This window comes from Oncorhynchus masou, chromosome 6 (genome assembly GCF_036934945.1).
Source record: "Oncorhynchus masou masou isolate Uvic2021 chromosome 6, UVic_Omas_1.1, whole genome shotgun sequence".
NCBI classification, from domain to species: Eukaryota; Metazoa; Chordata; class Actinopteri; order Salmoniformes; family Salmonidae; genus Oncorhynchus; species Oncorhynchus masou.
Window position 1 is genome coordinate 39,910,521 of NC_088217.1, and position 24,986 is coordinate 39,935,506.

Below are 24,986 nucleotides of genomic sequence, written 5' to 3' on the forward strand. Positions count from 1 at the left end.
TGGCAAGCAGTAAAGAGGGCCAAGTCCAGGACAAATAGGCTTCTCAACAGTTTTTACCCCCAAGCCATAAGACTCCTGAACAGATAATAAAATGCCTACCCAGACTATTTGCATTGTGTGTTCCCCCCCAAACCCTCTTTTTATGCTGCTGCTCCTCTCTGTTTATCATATATGCATAGTCACTTTAACTATACATTCATGTACATACTACCTCAATTGGGCTGACCAATCAGTGCCTCTGCGCATTGGCTAACCGGGCTGTCTGCATTGTGTCCCGCCACCCACCACCCGCCAACCCCTCTTTTACGCTACTGCTACTCTCTGTTCATCATATATGCATAGTTACTTTAACCATATCTACATGTACATGCTACCTCAATCAGCCTGACTAACCAGTGTCTGTATGTAGCCTCGCTACTTTTGTAGCCTCGCTACTGTATATAGTCTGTTTTTAACTGTTGTTTTATTTCTTTACTTACCTATTGTTCACCTAATACCTTTTTGCACTATTGGTTAGAGCCTGTAAGCAAGCACTTCACTGTAAGGTCTGTTGTATTCGGCGCACGTGACAAATAAACTTTGATTTGATACTCAACCCGTCTCAAGAAGGCCAGGTTTATTGCTTCTTTAATCAGTATAACAGTTTTCAGCTGTGCTAACATAATTGCAAAATGGTTTTCTAATGATCAATTAGCCTTTTAAAATTATAAACTTAGATTAATTAACACAATGTGCCATTGGAACACAGGAGTGATTGTTGCTGATAATGGGCCTCTGTACGCCTTTGTAGATATTCCATAAAAAAATCTGCCGTTTCCAGCTACAATAGTCATTTAGAACATTAAGAATGTCTGCACTGTATTTCTGATCAATTTGATATCTTAACGGACAAAAATGTGCTTTTCTTTGAAAAACAAGGACATTTCTAAGTGACCCCAAACCTTTGAACGGCAGTGTATGTTGCGTAGAAATCCAAAGAGGGTGGCCAGCAGAGATCGTTGGGATGGGCTGAGGGAAGCTGAGGGTTGGGATGTGGAATCGGAGACAAGTGGGAGTGGAGTTCTTATGCAGGGGATAGAATAATGGTCAAAGATAAAAGAATAAAAAATAAAGTCAAAATAAAATATAATAAAAAGTATGTTTGAATGACACTGAGAGGCACTGTTTTACAGCTAATGTCAGTTCGCCTGAAGCTGATGCCGTGCACACATACACGGACACACATGTAAATAGTGCCAGACATGCACTCAAACATACACAATTGGCCTTGTTATGATTTTAGGTGTCCTTGACGTTTTTTTGCATTGTTGTTTTCGGTTTTGTTTCGTCTTTTTATTTTTTCTCTTTAGTTCAGTTTCTTGGTTGTTGGTGCATTGGGGGGTTTCTTGGGGTGGGGAAAGGAATTATTTATATATATATATATTTTCTTGGGGGGGGGGGACTGTGGGAGAGGTCTCGGATGGTTGAGGGGCAGCTCTTGGGGAATTGTGGTGGGATCTTGGAGGGTTCGGGTCCCTGTTTTTGGCCTTGTGGGAGATCTGTCGACCTGCCCTTGAGCAGGGCGCTGACCCTGGATGCTTCTGTGTGTCGCTCTGAATTGGAGTTTGTTGGAGTCAACATGGGCCAGAATGCATGTGGAACACTTTCGACACCTTTTTAAAGTCCATTCCCCAACGAATTGAGGCTGTTCTGGGGAAAAGGGGGGTGAAACTCAATATTAGGAATGTGTCCCTAATGTTTTGTACACTCAATGTAGGCATATAAATATTTACATGGTTAAAGGCACAGAGACTGTGTTTTGAAACTCCTTAAGCTACAACAGATTTGGCCAACAGTCAACATACTGTAAAAAAATAAAAGCTATATTTAATGCCTAGGCCTTAAGTCACAACTAAATGTAACGAGGAGAAATGCCTTCCAGATGAGCTTTTTCACAGGCTGGAGAGGAATGCACATGTCTGTATTGGTTTCCTGGGCTGAGACGATGACAGACCGGGCTGCAGCACACCATCTAAAGACAGACTATAGCTGGAGTCAGGAAGAGAGGGAAGGATAGAGTGCAGAGAGAGAGAGGAAAGTAAAAAGAGACAGAGTTAGAGAGACCATGAGAGAGAAACAGATAGAGGAATTTGCCATGGCACTTCCAACTGCTCTTTCACAGTGGAAAAAAAGGAATTCTGTGCTTTTACTGCTATATGAGAGGAAGTCATGATTCACTGGGACACCAGCAGCCAAAATGCCTCTAACTATTTAACAGCCCAAGTAGAGAATGTTTTACTGCTGTGACATAGGCGGTGTACGCCAGCTGTGGTGTGTCCATTCCCCAGTTACCCATACTACCCCATCAACCCCCCTGTCCTACTCCATCGTCCCCCCAGTCCTACCCCATCAACCCCCCAGTCTTACTCCATCAACCCCCCAGTCCTACCCCATCAACCCCCCAGTCTTACTCCATCAACCCCCCAGTCCTACCCCATCAACCCCCCCAGTCCTACCCCATTAACCCCCCAGTCCTACTTCATCATCCCCTCCTCCCAGGATAAGGGCAAAGCTCAGGCTGAGAAGCAGCAAGAAGCCAACTATCCACCTCAGCGACTGCTGTTTTCATTGAATGTTACTGATAGGGGTTTGGTTAGGGGGACGGGGGATGTGGGATGAGGGAAAGGGAGGAAATGGATGAAGGGAGAGAGGGGAATCGAGGCCCAAGCAGGGACAGGGGACATTAGGTATCAGGTTACGGGCCTGTTTCTCCAGCATCAAAAAAGAAAAATGTAAAGGCTTGTGTAGGAAGGTCTTATTTTTAGCTTAATAACAGGTCACACCAATGTTTTGGCTAGCATCTTAAAAGCACATTTTACCTCAGTGCATCTGCATAAGGCCATTAACACACAAATGGCCCACAGTCTACCTTCCATTGTGTGCAGAATGACTGCTTCCCTACAAACACTTTTAGGCGTGATCTGGGGTCACAATAGAAGTGAACAACTTCACAATGTGAAGTTATAGCCACTCATTATAGACATTTCATTTTATGAACCGCAGGCATTCTAACTTTGAATAATTAGCCAATATAATTTGTATAACAAAATAACAGATTTTCAAACTATGTTCAACTATACACCCCATTTTTCTCCTCTTCCCCCTCCTTCTGCCTTACCCCCCCTTCCCCCAGTAGGGGGCACTAAGGAAGGGTTAATTAACCAGTGAGAGAAGGGGTGTGGGGTTGAGCCTCAGCGAGGGAGGAGAGCCATATAAAAGTGCCAGAGCAAAAGTGGCGCTTTATCCGCCCCGCTCAAGATAGAAGGAAACCCTCCTTCTCTGTCACACATTCACACTGGACAGGAGGAGAATGTTAGCAGCAGCATCCAAAAGGAGAATGACTGAGACCCACAAAATGATAGCTTTCGCTTTGCTTTTCATCGCCACACTCCTTCACGGTAAGTAAAAATTCATACATCCATGCTTTCCAAGCTGAAGTTGAAAGAAAGCATGGCAATCTGCAGAGACAGGAAGGGTCAGGGTAGAGACTCTTCAGAAGTATCTTTGCAGTCACTGTGCCTAGAGTATAGACTCGTCTTTACATGGCAGAATATAATTTATTGTCTGGAACATAAACACTGGAAACATGCCTGATAGCAGGCTAAACCTCCCAATCCTGTACTGTCTGCGTCTGATCTATCACATTTCCTGCCAATAAGAAGAGACTTCACTTGAACTTTGAGCCACGTGTCTTTGTTCTGATGGCAACCCCAAACTGCACATAAACTAACATTACAACAATAGCAGTTATTTATGTTATACTTAATTGCATTAGACGTTTGTTGCCGTGGAGGATGACATATTGAGATAGCAATTTGTTTAATCTCAAACTCATGCCATGTTCATGGGATTTATTACAGATGATGTCAATGTTAGTGGAAGTATCAGATTCTATTTCTATGAGTAGAAGACAGCTGGTTCAGCTATGGAAAGTACCTCGGTCTGAGGAAAACATGCATGTAGATTAATGTTGAAAAGTAATCAGTATACAGTACCAGTCAGAAGTTTGGACACACCTACTCATTCAAGGGTTTTTCTTTATTTGGATTATTTTCTACATTGTATAGTGAAGACATCAAAACTATGAAATAACAGATATGGAATAATGTCAACCAAAAAAGTGTTAAACAAATCCAAATATATTTTAGATTTTAGATTCTTAAAAGTATCCACCAATTTGCATTGACGATAACTTTGCACACTCTTGGCATTCTCTCAACCAGTTTCACCTGGAATGCTTTTCCAACAGTCTTGAAGGATTTCCCACATATGCTGAGCACTTCTTGGCTTCTTTTCCTTCACTCTGTGGGCCCACTAATCCCAAACCATCTCAATTGGGTTGAGGTTGGGTGATTTTGGAGGCCAGGTCATCGGATGCAGCACTCCACCGCTCTTCTTCTTGGTCAAATAGCCCTCACACAGCCCGGAGCTGTGTTGGGTCATTGTCCTGTTGAAAAACAAATGATAGTCCCACTAAGCGCAAACCTGATGGTATCACTGCAGAATTCTGTGGTAGCCATAGGGCTATCTTCTGTATACCACCCTACCTTGTCACAACACAACTGATTGGCTCAAACGCATTAAGAAGGAAATAAATTCCACAAATGTACTTTTAACAAGGCACACCTGTTAATTGAAATGCATTCCAGGTGACGACCTCATGAAGGTGGTTGAGAGAATGCCAAGAGTGTGCAAAACTGTCATCAAGGCAAAGGGTGGCTACTTTTAAGAATCTCAAATCTAAAATATATTTGGATTTGTTTAACACTTTTTTCATTACTATATGATTCCAAATGTGTTATTTAATAGTTTTGATGTCTTCACTATTATTCTAAAATGTAGAAAACAGTCAAAATAAAGGTAAAACCCTTGAATGAGTAGGTGTGTCCAAACTTTTGACTGGTATTGTATATGTATCTTACAAAATCTTGAATCTTAAGAATGCGTGGACACTTATTTAATATAATTCACCATTCAATGAAAAGATGAACATCACAATGCCATGCCAAGCTCGCTGACATAAATTACTGGTACCAGAATGCCTTACAGTTGTTCCAAGCAGTGTGAGGGAGAATGCATGGATGCAAGAGGTGGAAAAGCAACAGGAGAAGCAAGAGGTACAGTAGGGACAGAGAAACAGAGAGGGAGAAAAGAAGGGAAAAGAACAAAGCAGTCCATAGTTTGTTTAAAGACCGTACTTCCTGGGAAGAGACAAGTTTTTTTGCTTTCAAACAAATTCATATTTATGCCATTTGTTTTATCGCTGGGTGCTACCATCAACTTTAGAGATGTGGAAGAGAGAGGACTGTATTATGTTAGCACTACGCAGCATTACTGTAGTACGCTGGATTGAGTCAGAACTAAAAGACACTGGCATACAGTAGCTGTAGTAGGAGGGGCTTGTGAGAAATGGGGTTAGAGAAACGATTCAAAGAGCTACAGCCAAACAGCAGGATGAGGGAATCTACTAAGGTGTTGTGGAACCCCAAAACTTGATGCAATTGTAACTTTTTAATGTCACCTCTAAAAGTTAAACTAAACAAAACAGAGAATAGATGGATCTCATATGCAATCTCTCCACCTTATTACAGCTTCACATGATGAGATTGTAAATGCCTGCCGGTCTAAATTTGAATTTGAGTAAAACCACCTTGTTTTCTTAACTGAAGTCTCTAACTAACATTTCGAGAGGTTGTGTTTGTGAACACACTACAAAGGATTTAAGCCATATGCCTTTCCTTGGTTAAGGAGGCTTACTAGTTTCAGAAAGAACTCGACCTGACCTCAGGGCCTGTAATTATGTGAATCATAGATATTGTTTTAGCAACATCTACTGAACACTCACATAGGAACATGTCCAACAAAACTACTTACGGCTGAAACCCAGCACCCAATCTGAGCAAGGGGTTGCTTGTAAATACCTACTCAGGTATACACACATTTATTTTACTAGGCAAGTCAGTTAAGAAAAAATCCTAATTTACAATGGGTGGGTTAACTGCCTTGTTCAGAGGCAGAATTCAGAGGCAGAAGTCGGGGATTCGATCTAGCAACCTTTTGGTTACTGGCCCAACACTCTAACCACTAGGCTACCTGCCTCTCTGTAACAGAATTAAGCAGATTTGTTTTTATCTCAGAGACAACACATGGACTTGTGATAATAATGTTGGGCTATTCCTAATGAGAAGCAGGCTGCTTTTCCAGCCAGTTATCTCCTCAGTACTTAACTATATCTTTCACCCCCCGTTTTATGTTTAAAACATTTTTTTTAACCAAAATGAATCATTCTAAATGTAAAAGCATTCTGTTTTTTGTTAAAGGCAAGTTCACCTTTCCATTTGAGTGTCCTGATATTGTTTAGTCCAGTCTGGACATGACTGTTATTCAATATCACCTCCAGAGGCATGTTAGTAATTAGTCTGCAGGAGATATGAGATCTCCTTGTGATTCTCTTAGGACTGAATCTATGTCCAAACGTTTTCTTATTTACTCTGCCCAGACAGGAACAGTTAAGGTAATGTATACAGCAGTGAAACTGTAAGGGACAATCGGTGGAGTGAAATACATACACAAGTAGAAACAGATGTCGTGTGTACTGAATCCTGACTGAAGTCCCCAGCACTCAGCTGTCATAACCGCAGGGTGGGGCAGCCATGGGTGCAGCATTAGGGCCTGATTGAAAACATGAGATCCTTCATCCTCTTTCTGGGTTTAATGCCAGGGAAAAGATGGCTGGGTTGGTTCTGGGACAGAGACAGAGATGAAGTTGGCAGGTCAGGATTCTGCTGTTTCAGAGGCAAGAGCTGCAATGCTGTGTTTATACCCCGAGGGACTGAGGTCCAATGTCACATTCCTCAGCCACTAAAAGCAGCACTTTCAGACGCAAATTCCTTAGGTCCACTAGGAGAGATGTACTATAGTGTCATACACAAGAGAAACCCGAAGAGTGACTAGAATCACCAGTAGAGTGAGGTTTTATTCAGCATCGTTCCACCTCTAAAAGCTCAAGAACAAGGATTGACACCCACCATCTCAGATTGTTCTGAAATCGTTTCTGTTAAGATTAGCATTCATGCAACATTATTTTGTTGAATATAATTTGATCTCTGAGAAATTAAGCCAATTGATTGCATCCACAAATTGGCCATTTTAATTTATATGATTAATATAATTTTCAATAAATATAGTACCTAACATCCAATTTGGACCAAAAATATTTTAACAATGGGCAAGACATGAAGAATCTAAACGAATGGTCAAAAGCTACGCACTGAACCACCCCGAGCCAATCCCATCCCAACAACGAGTATATAGTATCAGTTCTCTGTCTGACAAGTAGCATTGAGCTGTGGCTCGGAGTATTATTTCTCATCCTATGTAAGCAGCTTCATTAAATAGTACCTGCAAAACACCCGTCTCAACGTCAACAGTGAAGCGGCAACTCCAGGATGCTGGCCTTCTAGGCAGAGTTGCAAAGAAAAAGCCATATCTCAGACTGGCCAATAAAAATAAAATATCAAGATGGGCAAAAGAACACAGACAATGGAAGGAGGAACTCTGCCTAGAAGGCCAGCATCCCAGAGTCGCCTCTTCACTGTTGACGTTGAGACTGGTGTTTTGCGGGTATTATTTAATGAAGCTGCCCGTTGAGGAAGTGTGAGGCGTCTGTTTCTCAAACTTGACAATCTAATGTACTTGTCCTCTTGCTCAGATGTGCACCGGGGCCTCCCACTCCTCTTTCTATTCTGGTTAGAGACCGTTTGTGCTGTTCTGTTCTGTGAGTAGTACACAGCGCTGTACGAGATCTTCAGTTTCTTGGCAATTCCCCGCATGGAATAGCCTTCATTTCTCAGAACAAGAATAGACTGATGAGCTTCATAAGAAAGTTATTTGTTTCTGGCCATTTTGAGCCTGTAATCGAACCCACAAATGCTGATGCGCCAACTACTCAACCAGTCTAAAGGCCAGTTTTATTGCTTCTTTAATCAGAACAACAGTTGTTATCTGTGCTAGCATAATTGCAAAAGGGGTTTCTAATGATCAATTATCCTTTTAAAATGACAAACTTGGATTAGCTAATATAACGTGCCATTGGAACACAGGAGTGATGATTGCTGATAATGGGCCTCTGTACGCCTATGGATATTCCATTAAAAATCTGCCGTTTCCAGCTACAATAGTCATTTACAACATTAACCATGTCTACACTGTATTTCTGATCAAGTTGATGTTGTTTTAATGGACAAAATATTTGCTTCTCTTTCAAAAACAAGGACACTTCTAAGTGACCCCAAACTTTTGAGCGGTATTGTATATACATATTAACACCTGCTCTTTCCATGACAGTACACTGACTAGGTGAATCCAGGCAAAAGCTATGATCCCTTAAATCCACTTTAATCAGTGTAGATGAAGGGGAGGAGACAGGTTAAAGAAGGAATTTTTAGCCTTGAGACATGGATTGTGTATGGGTGCCATTCAGAGGGTCAATGTGCAAGACAAAATATTTAAGTCCCATTGAATGGAGTATGATAGTAGGTGTCAGACAACACCTTGTAGAGTCCAAGTCCGACAAATTGAGGCTGTTCTGATAGCAAAAGGGCGTGCAACAGAATATTAGGAAGGTGTTCTCAGTGTTAATACAGTGCCTTCAGAAAGTATTCACACCCCTTGACCTTTTACACATTTTGTTGTGTTACTAGGTTGGATTAAAATAGATTTAATTGTCATGTTTTTGTCAACGATCTACACAAAATACTCTGTCAAAATGGAATAAAAATTTGAACAATTGTAAAAAATAAAATAATAATAATAATTTTAAAAAATAACACAAATATATTGTATCTTGATTAGATAAGTATTCAACCCCTTGAGTCAAGACCTTTGGCAGCGATAACATCTGCGATTACAGCACATTATACTTTTTTTATTCTTCAAGCTCTGTCAAGTTGGTTGTTGATTATTGCTAGACAGTCATTTTCAAGTCTTGCCATAGATTTTCAAGACGATTTAAGACACAACTCTAGCTAGGCCACTCAGGAACATTCAATGACATCTTGGTAAGCAACTCCAGAGTATAATTGGCCTTGTGTTTTAGGTTATTGTCCTGCTGAAAGGTGAATTTGTCTCACAGTTTCTGTTGGAAAGAAGACTGAACCTGGTTTTCTCCTAGGATTTTGCCTGTACTTAGCTCTATTCCTTTTATTTTATCCTAACAAACTCTAGTCCATGCTCATGACAAGCATACTCATAACTTAAGGGGGCTGAATAATTTTGCACGCCCAATTTTTCAGTTTTTGATTTGTTAAAAAAGTTTGAAATATCCAATAAATGTCGTTCCACTTCATGATTGTGTCCCACTTGTTGTTGATTCTTCACAAGAAAATACAGTTTTATATCTTTATGTTTGAAGCCTGAAATGTGGCAAAAGGTCGCAAAGTTCAAGGGGGCTGTCACGCCCTGGTCTATATTTATTATGTTATCTTCAATTATTGAGTCAGGCCAGGGTGTGACATGGGTTTATTTGTAGTGTGTTTCGTCTTGGGGTTGTGTGGGGTGTATAGATTAGTCTATGGCTACCTGAGGCGGTTCTCAATCAGAGTCAGGTGATTATCGTTGTCTCTGATTGTGAACCATATTTAGGTAGCCTGGGTTTCACTGTGTTGTTTGTGGGTGATTGTTCCTGTCTCTGTGTTTGTTGCACCAGTCAGGGCTGTTTCGGTTTTCGACGTTTGTTGTTTTGTATTGTTCGTGTTCTTCTTAATTAAAGATGTATCGAACGAACCACGTTGCATTTTGGTCCGATCCTTATTCCACCTCTTCGTCAGAGAAGGGGGTAGAAGAAAGCCGTTACAGGGGCCGAATACTTTCGCAAGGCACTGTATATTTTTACGAAGTCGCTAAAACGAGATCCTAAGTCATTCAAACAAGGTAATTCTTAGTCTCCTCTTTTTTTTTGCCTTGGGCTTCAGGGCATCCATTAGTAAACACAATTAAACTGCCACAAAACTGCAGGAAAAACCAAACTCAAGTGACACCTGTATTAACAGTTGCTAGCCTACGTATACCAGTGTTAGAACCTCCCTCAGTACTGTTGACTCATCTGTTTACACAGCACGCTGACTGTTTGACACCTGCTCATCATACAGATTTAGCCAATCCCATCAATGCAACACACAGCATTTAGCACACTGCAACAACTGACTGTAAATGTTAAATTCCACAAGCAAACACTGTGGAAAGACAGTCGCAAATGTCCAACCTAGTGATACAGTAGCCTATCCAAAACCCTGCCAATTATTCTACACACTTTTATTTTAGAATGGCTATGACCTGCTGCTTGGACAAGACGTATGTGGCTTCAACCAGAAAACAGCAATGTGTTACTGTATGGAGAAATGACAGGGAGGGAGGAGAGAGTCGTAATGAGATCTACAGAATTATCATAATGCCTAGTGGGTGAGGTAATGACGTTGTGTGAGAGCAGTGGAAAGGGAAAGGAGGGGGCCATTAGTATCTCAGTAAACATGTTCAATCTCAGGAAAAAGGGAGTCAGACACACGACGTATTAGTGTTTTTATACCAGTACTATCTATGTCAGTTTAGTCTATTAAACATATACTGCCCAGCATGGCATCCACTGTATTAGCACTGTCCGTAGTAGCTGACAATAGTAGCATTCAATAGTAGAAACTATTAAGTCTGGCACTTCACGTAAAACAGGCTTTCACCTCAGAGGGCCTGATGAGTAGAAGTAGTAAAATAACACATTTTTTGAGAAAAAATATTAATTCGATATTACTGTGAGCCAACAATTTCAGTAAAGAGTATTATATTTCAGCAAGGAGTTCAGATGTTTAACAGGCTAGCTAGATGGAAACTTAATTCACCTAGATGATTTGATATTGTGTATTCTACTGACTAATGATTCTGAAACGGGCACTGGTGTTGTCTAGGGATGCACAGCTCTCCTATTACTTCTTCGTGGCATATGAGAGCTGGGACTGAGATGGAGTCAGTATCAAATCCCATTAGTCTAAAAGACATGGCCATCCCCATGTAAGGGTATCAGTGATATATCAAGACCCCCATTCAAAAGGCCCCACTTTCAGGCACAGACGGGCACAAGGGTCTTATATTTCATTTTAAAACTTGCCATGGCGTTTATATGCCTATGGTTTCACCCTGTTGGAGGATAATGGGTGTTACACACTGGAGAGATATCCTTACTCTCTTTTAGCAGTGAGTGGCACCTCTCTTATAGCATAACGCCTGGCAAAGAAGACTTTAGACATACCATATTTGATGGTTGGTTTATTGAAATATCAAATGCTTCAAGGGTTTAGAAATTATAAGTTCGTTTTCGAGAGTGTGAAAGCGGTGCAGGTGTTATACTGAAACAAATATAAACGCAAAATGCAACAATTTCAAAATATTTACTGAGTTATAGTTCATATGAGGAAATAAGTTAATTGAAATATATTCATTAGGCCCTAACCTATGGACTTCACATGACTGGGAATACAGATATGCATCTGTTGGTCACAGATACCTTAAACAAAAAATGGGGCTCGCAATGGGCAACGAATCTCATCACTGTATTTGTATGCATTCAAATTGCCATCAATCAAATGCAATTGCATTTGTTGTCCATAGCTTATGCCTGCCCGTACCATAAGCCCACTGCCATCATGGGACACTCTGTTCACATTGTTGAACATCAGCAAACCGCTTGCCCACACGACACCATCCACACGGTCTGCAGTTCTGAGGCTCATGAAACATGGGACAAACACGTTACATGTTGCATTTATGTGTTTGTTCAGTGTATATTAATCCACATGAGTAGTTAAGTAGTTTTGAAGAAGTAAGAATCTTATCTGTCCAGCCACATAGCTAACTGGGTATGAGGACATGAATGCACATACTAAGAATTTAAAGAGTGTAATAATATAACTTCCATTTCCAGTAAATGACACAGAGGCCTATGTAGTAATGTCTGTCATTAGACCAGAGAGACATTTCCCTGGGGGGCTCGTACCTACCATCCCAGCGGGAGTGTGTCTGGGGTCAGGCTCCCTGGCTGGCAGCGACAAGAGAAAGTTTATTTGCACTGAGGCCGTGTTCCCACGCGTCCAAGACATCTACTTGAAACAGTTACTGAGGAAGTCCCGCAGCATCACCAAGGACCCCACTCATGAGCTGTTCACTCCCTTACCATCGGACAGATGGTATCGGCGCCTAGTCCGCAACAGTTTCTATCTAAAAGCCATCAGACTGCTATACACGTGAACTGGACTGGGGAGCTGCACTGACTCTCCATCCCTTAGCACACATGCATGCTCACACACACACACACACACACACACACACACACACACACACACACACACACACACACACACACACACACACACACACACACACACACACACACACACACACACACACACACACAATCACAATTGCTGCTACCAGACTCTTATTTACTATTGCTAATAGTGCACAATTTAAACACTTGGCCCACAATCCCCCCTTTCTGATACATGTGTAAACATTGTACTATAAAGTGTGCCTTCCTGTATTATACTGATGCTAAAATGTTTATTTTATTCTACTGAGCCATTTACTTTATTGGCATTCTTGTATTTTATTATTGTTGAGAAGGAGCCTGCAAGTAAGCATTTCATTGGACGGTGTCTACCATGTTTATCCTGTACATGAGACTAATAAGACTAGAAACTTGAACTTGGAACAGGCTGAGCTGAACTTATCCTACATTTAGGCCATTAATTACATGCCCTTCTTTAGTGCTGGATGGGGCCTAATTGATTTCAGGTCAGGCCCTGGGTGTAGTCTATTAGAGACGGGCACCATTCGTTTAACACAAACACCTCACTCTAGATTACATTCACAGCCCATGAGGTGTTAAGGATTGCCCATTGGTGTGGCAGGATTTCTATCAGTTCTGCGAGTCCAGGTGCTAAGTCAAGTCTGTTTGCACACATGCTGTAGAATTAATGTGGTGATATAAGCCAGGATAGGTCTGGGCTCAGTTGAGCATAGCATGGAAATTCCATGTCATGTAAAAGTCAATACAAATGACCATGTAGCTTGGTGTAAATTAGAATAGCAACCCTCAAGATAAGTGACACTGAAGACTCTACTCTTTCAGGATTGGACATCATTGTTGTGACAAAGTTGTCATAGTAGCTACAGTACATGTTGGGATGCAAGTGTTATACTCTAAGTTATCCAATTGTTGTTCTCTTCCAGGTGGCGTAGTTGCAGAATATGAGGTTGTTACTGGGCCCACACGGCCAGTGAATGATGCTGGAGTCATTCGTTGGGATGACATTGATACTACACAACTGTCAGATGAAGGTAAGACACTTATCCATTAGCAGATTATCTCCACAGAGCCACTATGGGTGTTGCTGTATTTATATACCGTCCTATAGGCTCATCCCATCATTTTTTTGTCAACAATGAATTAAATACAATTGGACATAGGCCTAAAACCCTAACCCTTTTTTCAGAAGCAGATACACCCTTTGTCCAGATCATTGTATTCCCCAGTATTCCTGGACTGGACCTCTCAGACATTTTAGATGACACCACAGCGGCTCCAGTCACCAAGGTGGTAGAGGAGACCACAGACATGAGGGAGGCCACAGGGAAGGCTGGTGAAGCAGCAACCACAGACGACGACCAGGAGACCCAGGCTCCCCGAGCAGATTCTGACCTCCAAGTCAAGTGACATGGTGCTCATTCCAGAGGTGATCCTAGAGTGCAGTGACAATACCATCCAAATTGGGCCTCCTGAGTGGTGCAGCGGTCTAAGGCACTGCATCGCAGTGTCACTACAGTCCCGGGTTCAATCCTGGGCTATATCGCTGCTGGCCGCGACCAGGAGGCCCATGATGCGGCACACAATTGGCCCAGTGTTGTCTGGGTTAGGGGAGGGTTTGGCCGGCCGCGATGTCCTTGTCCCATTGCGCTCTAGTGACTCCTTGTGGCGAGCCAGGCACATGCACGCTGACTTCGGTCACCAGTTGTTACGGTGTTTCCTCTGACACATTGGTGTGGCTGGCTTCCGCGTTAAGCATGCACTGTGTTGCAGCGATGGGACAAAACTAACGCCCAATTGAATATCACAAAATTGGGGAGAAAAAGGGGTAAAATGTAAAAGTACCAAAAAAAGCATAATATTATTTGTATTTTTTATACCATCCAAATCACCCAATCCAAGTAAAGAATGATTGACACACACTCTAGTCTAACTGAAGTGGTCTGGTCTCTCTCCACAGGCTGGTGTGATGTGTGTTGATAAAGAAGCGGTCCAGGACAGAGATGCAGTGAGTCTGAAACTAAAGGCCTCGTCCAGCTGTGTAAGTACTGTCCACGCCACAGGTATGCACGCACATGTATGGACACACACCTCACCAAAAGAAAATCCACTGCCTTCCTGATCTGACATTCAGGAAACCCTCTTGCAGCAGTGTCCACCTCAGTTCAAACTGTATCCAGAGGGTAGTCTCAAGGTGGAAAATGTGAGCGGAAGCTAAGATGGTCAGAGTAAGAAGTTAGATGATTGGGTCTTGAAGCAAAATCATAACAGGAAAAAGGAAAATGAGTTTGTTTACAGAGACGCCACTTTCAATTTGCCCTTTTTCAAATCATTGCTCATGAGCTAAGAAGGAAATTCCTCTTCATTAATCAGCAGTCCAGTGGGCAGTTTTCAAGGAGGCAAGTGGCACACCAGCCCTTCTCCTCCCTAGTTATGCCTGCCAGGTGAGGAGGGGGAGTCAAAATAGTTTGTTACAACTCAAGGTATGCCTTCAGGAGAGAGGTCCAGAGAGGGCGAGAAGAACGTGTCGAAAGGTTTGGTGTGAAGGGTGGCTGGGCGGTGGTGGGGCTGCTGCTGTAGCGTATGTATCAAAGTGATTCCTCAGCGTCTTGGGGTCAGTGCCGGTTGGGCTAACAGGAATTCCGCTCTGTGCAGGTCGGGCCAGGTAAGGGAAGGGATGTCTGGCATTTCTCAGCTGTGTCTGTCTGCCTGCCGTCTGGAGCTCCAGCTCCTCTGATCTCAGTCAAGATTAAATTGTATTAAATGGTTCCCTGGAATAGAGGAGTCTCCCATTAAGAGGACTATGTAACCTATGTAACAGTATTGAATGGGACCGAGCTCCCCCCACTCTTTCTCCATTTAGGCTTGCATGGGAAAGCGCCTGCAGCATGGCATGTAATCAGTGACACGCTCACTCTTACACCAGATTAAGCGTTATGACTTGATTGGCTTCATCCGGGTTTGACACCACATTTCCTTTGATGTGGGGTATCTAAATGACAACTTAATGTTTCCAATTATATGAGGATCATATTTAGATTTTTTTTTTAAATGTTTTCAATTATAAACAAATTACTGATGAATACTGATACAATTCTGAGGTAAATGGTGCGCTACACAATATAGCTGCATCAGGGGCTGGAGGCAAAACATGTTTACCTTGAGCTAACAGCAACTACTCAAACTTCTAATAGAACATTCCTGAATGATAACATAAAGTAGGCTAGCAAATACATGTCATCCAATGACCCCTCACCCCTCAATTCTAACCCCTTACAGAGAGTACTCGAAAATAAGTTGGTTCAGGGAAAAGAGAAGTGAATAAAACTGTTTTCAACATAAAGATTATAGTTTGTGTGCTGTACATGAATTATATTCTACATGCTCTGAGTGCCATAGCAGATGAGGCCTTGAGAGCGGTCTAGTTTCCTTGGCAGAGCCTGTGAGCTTTGTAATGAGGCCAGCTGTCCACTCTGGGGCTGGGATCAAGGGTTTGAGCAGAGCTGTCTGTGGGGGCTGGTGGCTCTATTTGGATCATGTTACATGGGGTGGAGTATAATTGCACAAGGTTTTGGTATCATTTTTTAACTTATGGGAAAGAAAGAAAGATGGGATGAGGCAGGTTCCTCTCAGGGTATACATTTCTAAAGAGCCATAGTTGTGAATGTGTATGCACATTAATGTACTGTATGTGAGCACATTTCGGGAAGACAATTCCCACTTCAGTTATCTAAATGACAAGGACTAACCAGAGGTTCTGTAGCCCCAAGTGCAAACACTTTATTAATCCAACTAGTCTTTCCACAGGAAGAGACCAGGTCTAAAATTGAAAGTGTTCTGGAGCACCTGTGTGGGGTCGACTGTAAACTGGAGGTCTTTCAGGAGGACAACTCTAATGAAATCCTGATCTTAGGCCAATACATAGAAGGTTAGCCTCCTCCTCTGCTTTTTAATTATGTGGGATGACTCTGATAGTCTGTTGTTGAAAAAATATGAACCAAATCACATGTTCTCTTCTTACAGCTGATGCTAAAGGAATGGCAGAGAAGTTCAACAATGACAATATAAAAGACAAGGTAGAGTCTCACGTCTCTTTATTTCTAATTAAATACCAGGAAAACAACACATTATTCCAATTCCACATATGAAGTTCACAGAATTCACACCACGTACACGTCCATGCCTGAGTCATGAGAAAGACATTATGTTCAGTGGCCAGTGCAGTCACACCTACAATAAAGGGCTTTAATTTGTGCACAGTGGTAAGTGAGGAAAAGTCACAGTGCTGATTTGGCTCCTGATCTAACCACAGTGAAATAAACAAGGAGACACGCCTCCACCACAGACATGATTCCTCACTCACGGCTCCAAGCTGCCGGGAAGATGTTGCATGACAAACAGAATATATATTTTTTTTTCCCGGTGGACATGGTGTTGAGTGTTCCCAGTGGGAATGAGGAATGGGTGATCCTTCTCATGCTCCCTCCAACCATGTTGTCCTTTTGACATTAGACACTCTGTGCTCCATCTCTACACCCGCTCTTACACCCCTTGCAGTACTAAAAACAGTTTAGTGAGCTGCACCCAGCCACACTTTTCGCATTATGTTGGTCAGTCAGTTCAATGGCACCTTTGTGTTCAGACTTTGCTGTGCAGGGTTGGGAGATTATGCCCTTTCTCCACTCAGTCAGTTATCTCTATACTGTATAGCCTTACGATAGCCCTGGGTACAGAAAGCCTATAGTCATCCTCTACATTAGGGATGGGCAACTTTGTTGGGGGCCACAAAAAAACACAACTCATTATGTGGGTCGGCGTTTGTAGTTTTACAGCTATTTTACTGCAGTTCTACACACTTTACCATAGGCTGGAGGCAAATGTTTGCAGTTTTTAATATGATAACTGATGATCAAATGGGCAGTACCCTGGTTAGTAATTCAACCATGCTTACCACAAGTTTAGATAGCTGGCCGCTAAACTAATTTACCAATCTAAAATAAAATTGCTGACATAGGCTAATTGAGTTTTATTTGTTTTATTTTAATTTCACCTTTATTTAAGCAGGTAGGCCAGCTGAGAACAAGTTCTCATTTACAACTGCGACCTGGCCAAGATAAAGCAAAGCAGTGTGACAAAAACAACACAGTTACACAACCAAATTTTAAAATTGCACCTTGTATATTCTATTATTCTAACTCTCAACAGGAAGTTGAGACCCCGACTGTTTTAATTGGTTCATGGTCTACTGAAGGGGGCTGCCAGTTGCCTATCCCGGCTCTACAGTCTAGGGTAAAATATACTGATCCAGATGGCATCAGAGGCCCTGCTATTACTAGTGACAGTATACAATCTATACCAGAAAAATGCAGATGACTGCTGTAATTCACACAGGGTATTTTGTAAGAAAGACCATGTATAGTTCTAGCCATGCAGGGATTGTGGATTCTTTGCTTGTAAAACTATTTAGAACTTTTTTCCCCGTCCCCCCTGCGTCCCCCTCACATTTATGAAAACCCTGAATTCCTGATATTAACGTGTATAATTCTCGTCTCTCCAGATTGATTTTGAGGAAGCTGTTCCTCGTTGGGGGAAAAACTCCAAGCTAGTGCTGGTCTCCCTGCTGCTCACTGGACTGCTCCTGGCTATTCTTCTCATCACAGGCTACTACCTGAAAACCCACCGCCCACCACCCAAGGGAGCGAGACTGGTGAGTGGTCATGATATAAGAGAGACCCATAGAAAGCTAAAACTGTAAAGGACCAAGTTCACTGGGAAGACTGGGTGGTTGATGCACCTCTTGCTTGTCTATTTAAAATGTTATGACTGGATTTAAGGTGAGGTTTTCCTCTGGTTGCTTCCTCACTCAAACCCACACTCACATAAACAGCTCTAAGTCTTCTCTGCTGTTTCCATTTCATCCTCATACCAGGTGGCCACAAGTTACATTTTTTTTCTCCTACAAAAGCCTCATGAGATTGTCCGAAATTGCTTTCATATGGGCCACACCCATATGCTGGTTTAGACAAAAGTATGTGGCACTGCCTTCCTTTGGCGTCTTCTTTTCACAGTCAATCGTCATAGGCATCGCATAAACTAACCTCAAGCTCATCTGATTGACACAAACATTCCTAACCTCAGCCCAGACTCCCTATATCTCCACCATACATGTTTACATCACATCATAGAGTGATTGTGTTTTATTTCTACATTTACATTTGTTTAATTTTTTATTTTATTTAACCTTTATTTAACTAGGCAAGTCCAATCACTGAAATGAGATTGGAGATACTGGTTAGAGCTGCCCTGCAATATAAAAAACACTCACAAAATGTGAGTGTTTGCTATTCACATGAATCCCTGCCTGATGTGAACCATGCCTCGAACAAAAAGAGATCTCAGAAGACTAAGAATAGTTGACTTACATAACGCTGGAAAGGGTTACAAAAGTATCTCTAAAAGCCCTGATGTTCATCAGTCCATGGTAAGACAAATTGTCTACAAATAGAGAAAGTTCAGCACTGTTGCTACTCTCCTGAGGAGTGGCCATCCTGCAAAGATGACTGCAAGAGCACAGCGCAGAATGCTCAATGAGGTTAAGAAAAATCCTAGTCTCAGCTAAAGATTTACAGAAATCTCTGGAACATGCTAACATCTCTGTTGACGAGTCTATGATACGTAAAACACTAAACAAGAATGGTTTTCATGGAAGGACACCACAGAAGAAGCCACTGCTGTCCAAAAAAACCCATTGCTGCACGTCTGAAGTATGCAAACGAGCACCTGAATGTTCCACAGCGCTACTGGCAAAATATTCTGTGGACAGATGAAACTAAAGTTGAGTTGTTTGGAAGGAAGGAACACCACATTATGTGTGGAGGAAAGAAAGGCACAGCACACCAACATCAAAACCTCCTTCCCAACTGTAAAATATGGTGGAGGCAGCATCATGGTTTGGGGCTGATTTTCTGCCTCAGGGCCTGGACAGCTTGCTACAGTATCATTGACAGAAAAATGAATTCCCATGTTTAAGCAGAATTCCTCCTGACCGTTGTGCAGGCCTGATCCGCTTGGTTGAGGTTATTGCTGCCAAAGGAGGGTCAAAAAGTTATTAAATCCAAGGGTTCACATACTTTTCCACCCTGCACTGTGAATGTTTACACGGTGTGTTCAATAAAGACATGAAACCTATAATTGTTTGTGTGTTATTAGTTTAAGCAGACTGTATTTGTCTATTGGTGTGACTTAGATGAAGATCAGATCAAATGTTATGACCAATTGATGCAAAAATCCAGGTAATTCCAAAGGGTTCACATACTTTTTCTTGCCACTATATAAAACATGTCATAAACTAAATACTCAGTGCAAACTGTATGTGATGTGCCGTTGTTTGCTAATCCTCCAGTTGAATCTGTACTGTTATCACAATATTTCAGTAGTAAGTCCAAGCTCTATACCTCTTAACACTTATTGCCCATCCCAGCCTGCCATCGGTGTTTCTTTAATTGAATCTATATGGTTCCTCTGTTGTGCCTGCAGGCTGAAGAGGGTTTCCAGGTGGATGAGGAGAACCAGGCCAACACCCTGGTGTCTGTGGCCCCTCTGCAACCACAGGAGCCCCTGGACAAGCCCCCCACCAACGGCCACTCCGCCACCCAGACCCCTGTTGCCGACACAGAAATGTGAACAGGCTCTGAAGGACACCCCCACCGCCCCATTCCTTCATCACCACATTCCCAATACCTCTCCCCCTTAGAGTTACCTGGGGATACTGCACTCTGACACAGACACAGATTCAACATCTGACCCCACCTGATCCAACCCTCCACCCCCAGGATGATGACAATGAGGAAACTGATGACGACGATGCCTGTAATGTGAAGAAGAGATTGTGATCACTGGCCTCTATTAGGTTTCAGTAGCATCAGAGAAGGAGCCTAAACTCAGTTTGGGGGACTGGACAGCTGGGACACAGACTGCAGTCCAGAAACAATAATCACAGCAAAGAAAGGGCAACAGATCACCAAAATCGACAGTTTGTGTTGCTGTTTCCAAATTCAAGTATAAATCAAGGTATATGCTATATCTTAGACACTTGCAGATCTGAAATGTACTCATTTGAACTAAAGGGTCATTGTCGTTTAAAGTATTGATTGCTTGGTTCATTTGTTTGTATGATCTTATGTGATTGTTTTTTGACTCGCCTGTTCGAGGTAAGAAGTCAAATTTGTGTAACAGAAGTGGAGAAAGAGTGATTCAATTAATGGAGATAATTTGAACCATTGAAGAGGTTGAATAGGCAGCTTTAAAATAAGTATCAATATGACTGGCTAGTGCAGAGCTCAGAGTTGAATCCTGTTGCCTTTAATCGAGGCCTGTCATAAATTGTGTGAGGGGCTGCCGTATGTTTGTTTCAGAATTATGTACAGTAGGCTTAGTGTGTCACTTTTTATCAAGACAAACTTTCTATTGTACAGTTTTTTAAACATGTTTTTTTTCTGTTCTGACTTACCACTGTGTCTTTGAGAATGTTGAACCAGGTAGACTCATTTTATCATTCAGGAAAACAGACAGACAAGTTTTGTGTGGCGAATTTGATCAATAATATTAGTCTCTATGGTGCACTGCCGCTAGATTTGGACAAAACCCCTAACATATTCAACATTTCAAAGACACTTTATATCCTCAATAAATCAGTCCATCATGAAACATACATACATAGATGAAAGTAAAGCTGTATTTTAGCTATTGTTTTTTCAGGACTGATTGTTTTCATATGCCCCTTTTCTCAGTTTGTAATCTGTGTCCCACATAAATTGTGATTGTGTCAATGTTGCTACTGTTTCTTTGTCTTTCTGACCATGTCCCACTAGCCTGACCATGTCACAAAGCATGGCACACACTTCCATCTCTTTATAGACCTCATATGGGGAACAGTGAAGGCATTATTCCAATGAGGTTCTTATGACACCTACAACTGTTTTGGGCTTCTTTAAAAAAACATCTTTATAAACCAAATGTTTAATGTGTAATCAAAAAGGTATCAAATGCTATACATTTTTTTCTCAACTAGATACAGTTTACAGTATTAACTAGCATTGCCTGATGAACTTACCCACAGATTACATTATTTTGGACATTGGATTATCTGACAGTGTATGTTAATCATGTATATTTCTATACCATTCATCTAATACCATTCTAGATATCATATGACAGCCACAAATGTTTGTTTATGGTCATGGAGATGACGTGTGTTAATTGTTGCTGCAGAGTCCATACAGAAATAGATCTACCCTATTCTATGGGGAACTGACGAGCATCTGTGGTACAGGGATAGCATGATAGTTATTGGGCCTGCCCTCGTACAGGTGTAGGATTTTAAATTTGATCACGCTGTTGCAGGAGAACTTTCAAACTTGTAGTATATTTGAGGTTTAAAAGGCTTCTGAAGTTTGTACATGATTTCCCTTACGAAAACTGTATCATCCCCTACAAAAATGTTGATTAATTATAATCCACATTACCTGTTGCTGCAGGATTTATTTTCCTGCTGTAGCAAACTGGTTTAAATTAAGATCCTACATCTGTACTATGAAATTTCTTACATCAGGCTTTATGTAGATCCCTATGGACCAGGGAACAACTATGGGTGTTAATGTTTAAATCACCAGGGAGTTGTATGCAGAGCAACCCCTGCACAATGTGTACTGTACAGAAGTCATATGAAGTATTCTGCCCTTATGCATTCTTATTTCGACATGAAACCCATCACTGGTGTGCTTGGCCAAAGAACTCTATTATATTAAATGTCATCTGACCAGAGCACTAGTTCCAATCCAAGTGCCAAAGCTGTTCAGCAAACTCCAGATGGTGCCATGATCAGATGACATGAAAACAGAGCTCTTTAGCCACAAACACCAGTGGTGGGTTTCAAATAAAAGAAAACTGAAGCATATTCAGAAAAGTACCTCATACCTACTGTAAAATATGGTGGTGGATCTTTGATGTTATTGGGATATTTTGCTTCCACTGGTCCCGGGGAACTTGTTAAGGTCAACGGCATCATGAACTTTACAAGGTACCTGGACATTTCAGCCAAAATCCTGGTAGCCTCTGCTAGGAGGCTGAAACTTGGCCGCAAGTGGATCTTCCAGCAAGACAACCACAAGCACACATCAAAATACACAAAGAAGGGTCCTTCTGAGAGGCACAGTGGTCTAAATGCACTGCATTGCAGTGTTAGCTGTGCCTCTACAGATTCTGGGTTTGAGTCCAGGCTCTGTCACAGCCGGCCGCGACCGGGAGCCCCATGGGACGGCACACAATTTGCCCAGTGTCATCCGGGTTAGGGGAGGGTTGGGCCGACAGGGATGCCCTTGTCCCATCGCGCACTAGCAACTCCTGTGGTGGGCCGTGCACAGTGCAACGCTGACACGGTGTTTCCTGCGACACGTTGGTGCAACTGGCTTCCGGGTTAAGTGAGCATTGTGTCAAGAAGCAGTGTGGTTTGGTTGGGTTGTGTTTTGGAGGACACACGGCTCTCGACCTTCGTCTCTACAGAGTCCGTACGGGAGTTGCAGCGATGAGACAAGATTTTAATGACCAATTGGATACCACGAGAAGGTGGTAAAAGTAACAAAAAAATAAAAATACACAAAATGGAATTATAAATTGACCACAAAATCTAAAATGTTCAATGGCCATCTCAGTCTCCAGACTTGAACCCCATTGAAAACCTGTTATTTGAATTAAAGATGACAATCCATAAGAGTAGACAAAGGATATCAATGATCTGGAAATATTCTGTATGGAGGAATGGTCTAAGATCCCTACCCAATGTGTTCTCCAATCTCATAAAAACATTTGAGAAAAAGGCTCAGTGCTGTTATCCTTGCAAGGTGAGGTATTGTAAGGTTTTGAAAACAGGGGTGCCAATAATCTTAAGAAAAAAGTATTACTTCTTTAAACAACAAAAAAACATTTGAGAAATTGCATTAGGATAAAATAATATCATTTCATTTATTTTGTTGCATACAAAGCTCAGTAGTTTTGTATGTTTTATTTTATAATGTATTTTTTGCTCATCTTTATCAAGGGTGCCAATCATTTTGAACCTGACTGTAAATATAGTTAAAATCATACAACAAAGTTAAACTCTCCATATAAAGAAAAACAACACCTGGAATATCCCTCGTCATACATACCATGTGGTATTGCATAAATCTATACTGCTTAAACAAAAGCGTTGTAAAGTGATTAGTCAGAGTTTGCAAATGTACCACTATCTAGGAAGTCAATTAATCTCAAAGGAAAATCAGAGAGTGGTCTAACTAAATCTAATTGATCAAAGTATGTTTCATTAGGGAGCGGTCTGCTGTGGGTCTAATCCAATCCCATGGTTTTTTACAGCTCAAACTGATTACTTCAAATTCATATGATGGATAATTTTCTATTTCAGATGCAACAATTAGTGTAGGCCTATTGGGTAGCTCTTACATGTAGGAAAATGTATCTTGTTATACCCCACCATTACATACAGTTGAAGTCGTAAGTTTACATACACTTAGGATGGAGTCATTAAAACTCGCTTTTCAACCACTCCACAAATTTCTTGTTAACAAACTATAGTTTTGGCAAGTTGGTTAGTGAATGAACTTATCCCCTGCAGCAGAGGTAACTTTGGGTCTTTCCTTTCCTGTGGCAGTCCTCATGAGAGCCAGTTTCATCAACTTTGTGCATGACACTGGTAATTCTTCCAACAATTGTTTACAGACAGATTATTTCACTGTATCACATTTCCAGTGGGTCAGAAGTTTACATACACTAAGTTGACTGTGCCTTTAAACAGCTTGGGAAATTCCATAAAATGATGTCATGATTTTAGAAGCTTCTGATAGGCTAATTGACATCATTTGAGTAAATTTGAGGCGTACCTGTTGATGTATTTCAAGGCCTACTTTCAAACTCAGTGCCTCATTGCTTGACATCATGGGAAAATAAAAATAAAAATCAGCCAAGACCTTCTCCACAAGTCTGGTTCATCCTTGGGAGCAATTTCCAAATGCATGAAGGTACCACGGTACCCATGGTAAACACCATGGGACCACGCAGTCGTCATACCGTTCAGGAAGGAGACGCGTTCTGTCTCCTAAAGACAAAGTACTTTGGTGCGAAAAGTGCAAATCAATCCCAGAACAACAGCAAAAGACCTTGTGAAGATGCTGGAGGAAACAGGTACAAAAGTATCTATATCCACAGTAAAATGAGTCCTATATCGACATAACCTGACAGGACGCTCAGCAAGGAAGAAGCCACTGCTCCAAAGCCACCATAAAAAAAAGCAAGACTACGGTTTGCAACTGCACATGAGGACAAAGATCGTATTTTTTGGAGAAATGTCCTCTGGTCCAATGGAACAAAAATAGAACTGTTTGGACATAATGACCATTGTTATGTTTGGAGGACAAAAGGGGGAGGCTTGCAAGCCAAAGAACACCATCCCAACCGTGAAGCACGGGGGTGGCAGCATCATGTTGTGGGGGTGCTTTGCTGCAGGAGGGACTGGTGCACTTCACAAAATAGATGGCATCACAAGGGA

The 24,986-nt window shown here is 41.7% G+C and overlaps 1 protein-coding gene across 1 annotated transcript; it reads left to right on the forward strand.

Moving 5' to 3' along the window:
* The first annotated feature begins 3,250 nt into the window (after positions 1-3,250).
* Positions 3,251-21,220, forward strand: LOC135542051 (hematopoietic progenitor cell antigen CD34-like). Its single transcript, XM_064968661.1, is given in 9 exon segments — positions 3,251-3,437; positions 13,315-13,422; positions 13,578-13,765; positions 13,767-13,817; positions 14,349-14,429; positions 16,196-16,316; positions 16,412-16,464; positions 17,946-18,095; positions 19,925-21,220. Coding segments are annotated over 9 exon segments (987 nt in total). The 5' UTR covers positions 3,251-3,349; the 3' UTR covers positions 20,072-21,220.
* Positions 21,221-24,986: the final 3,766 nt, after the last annotated feature.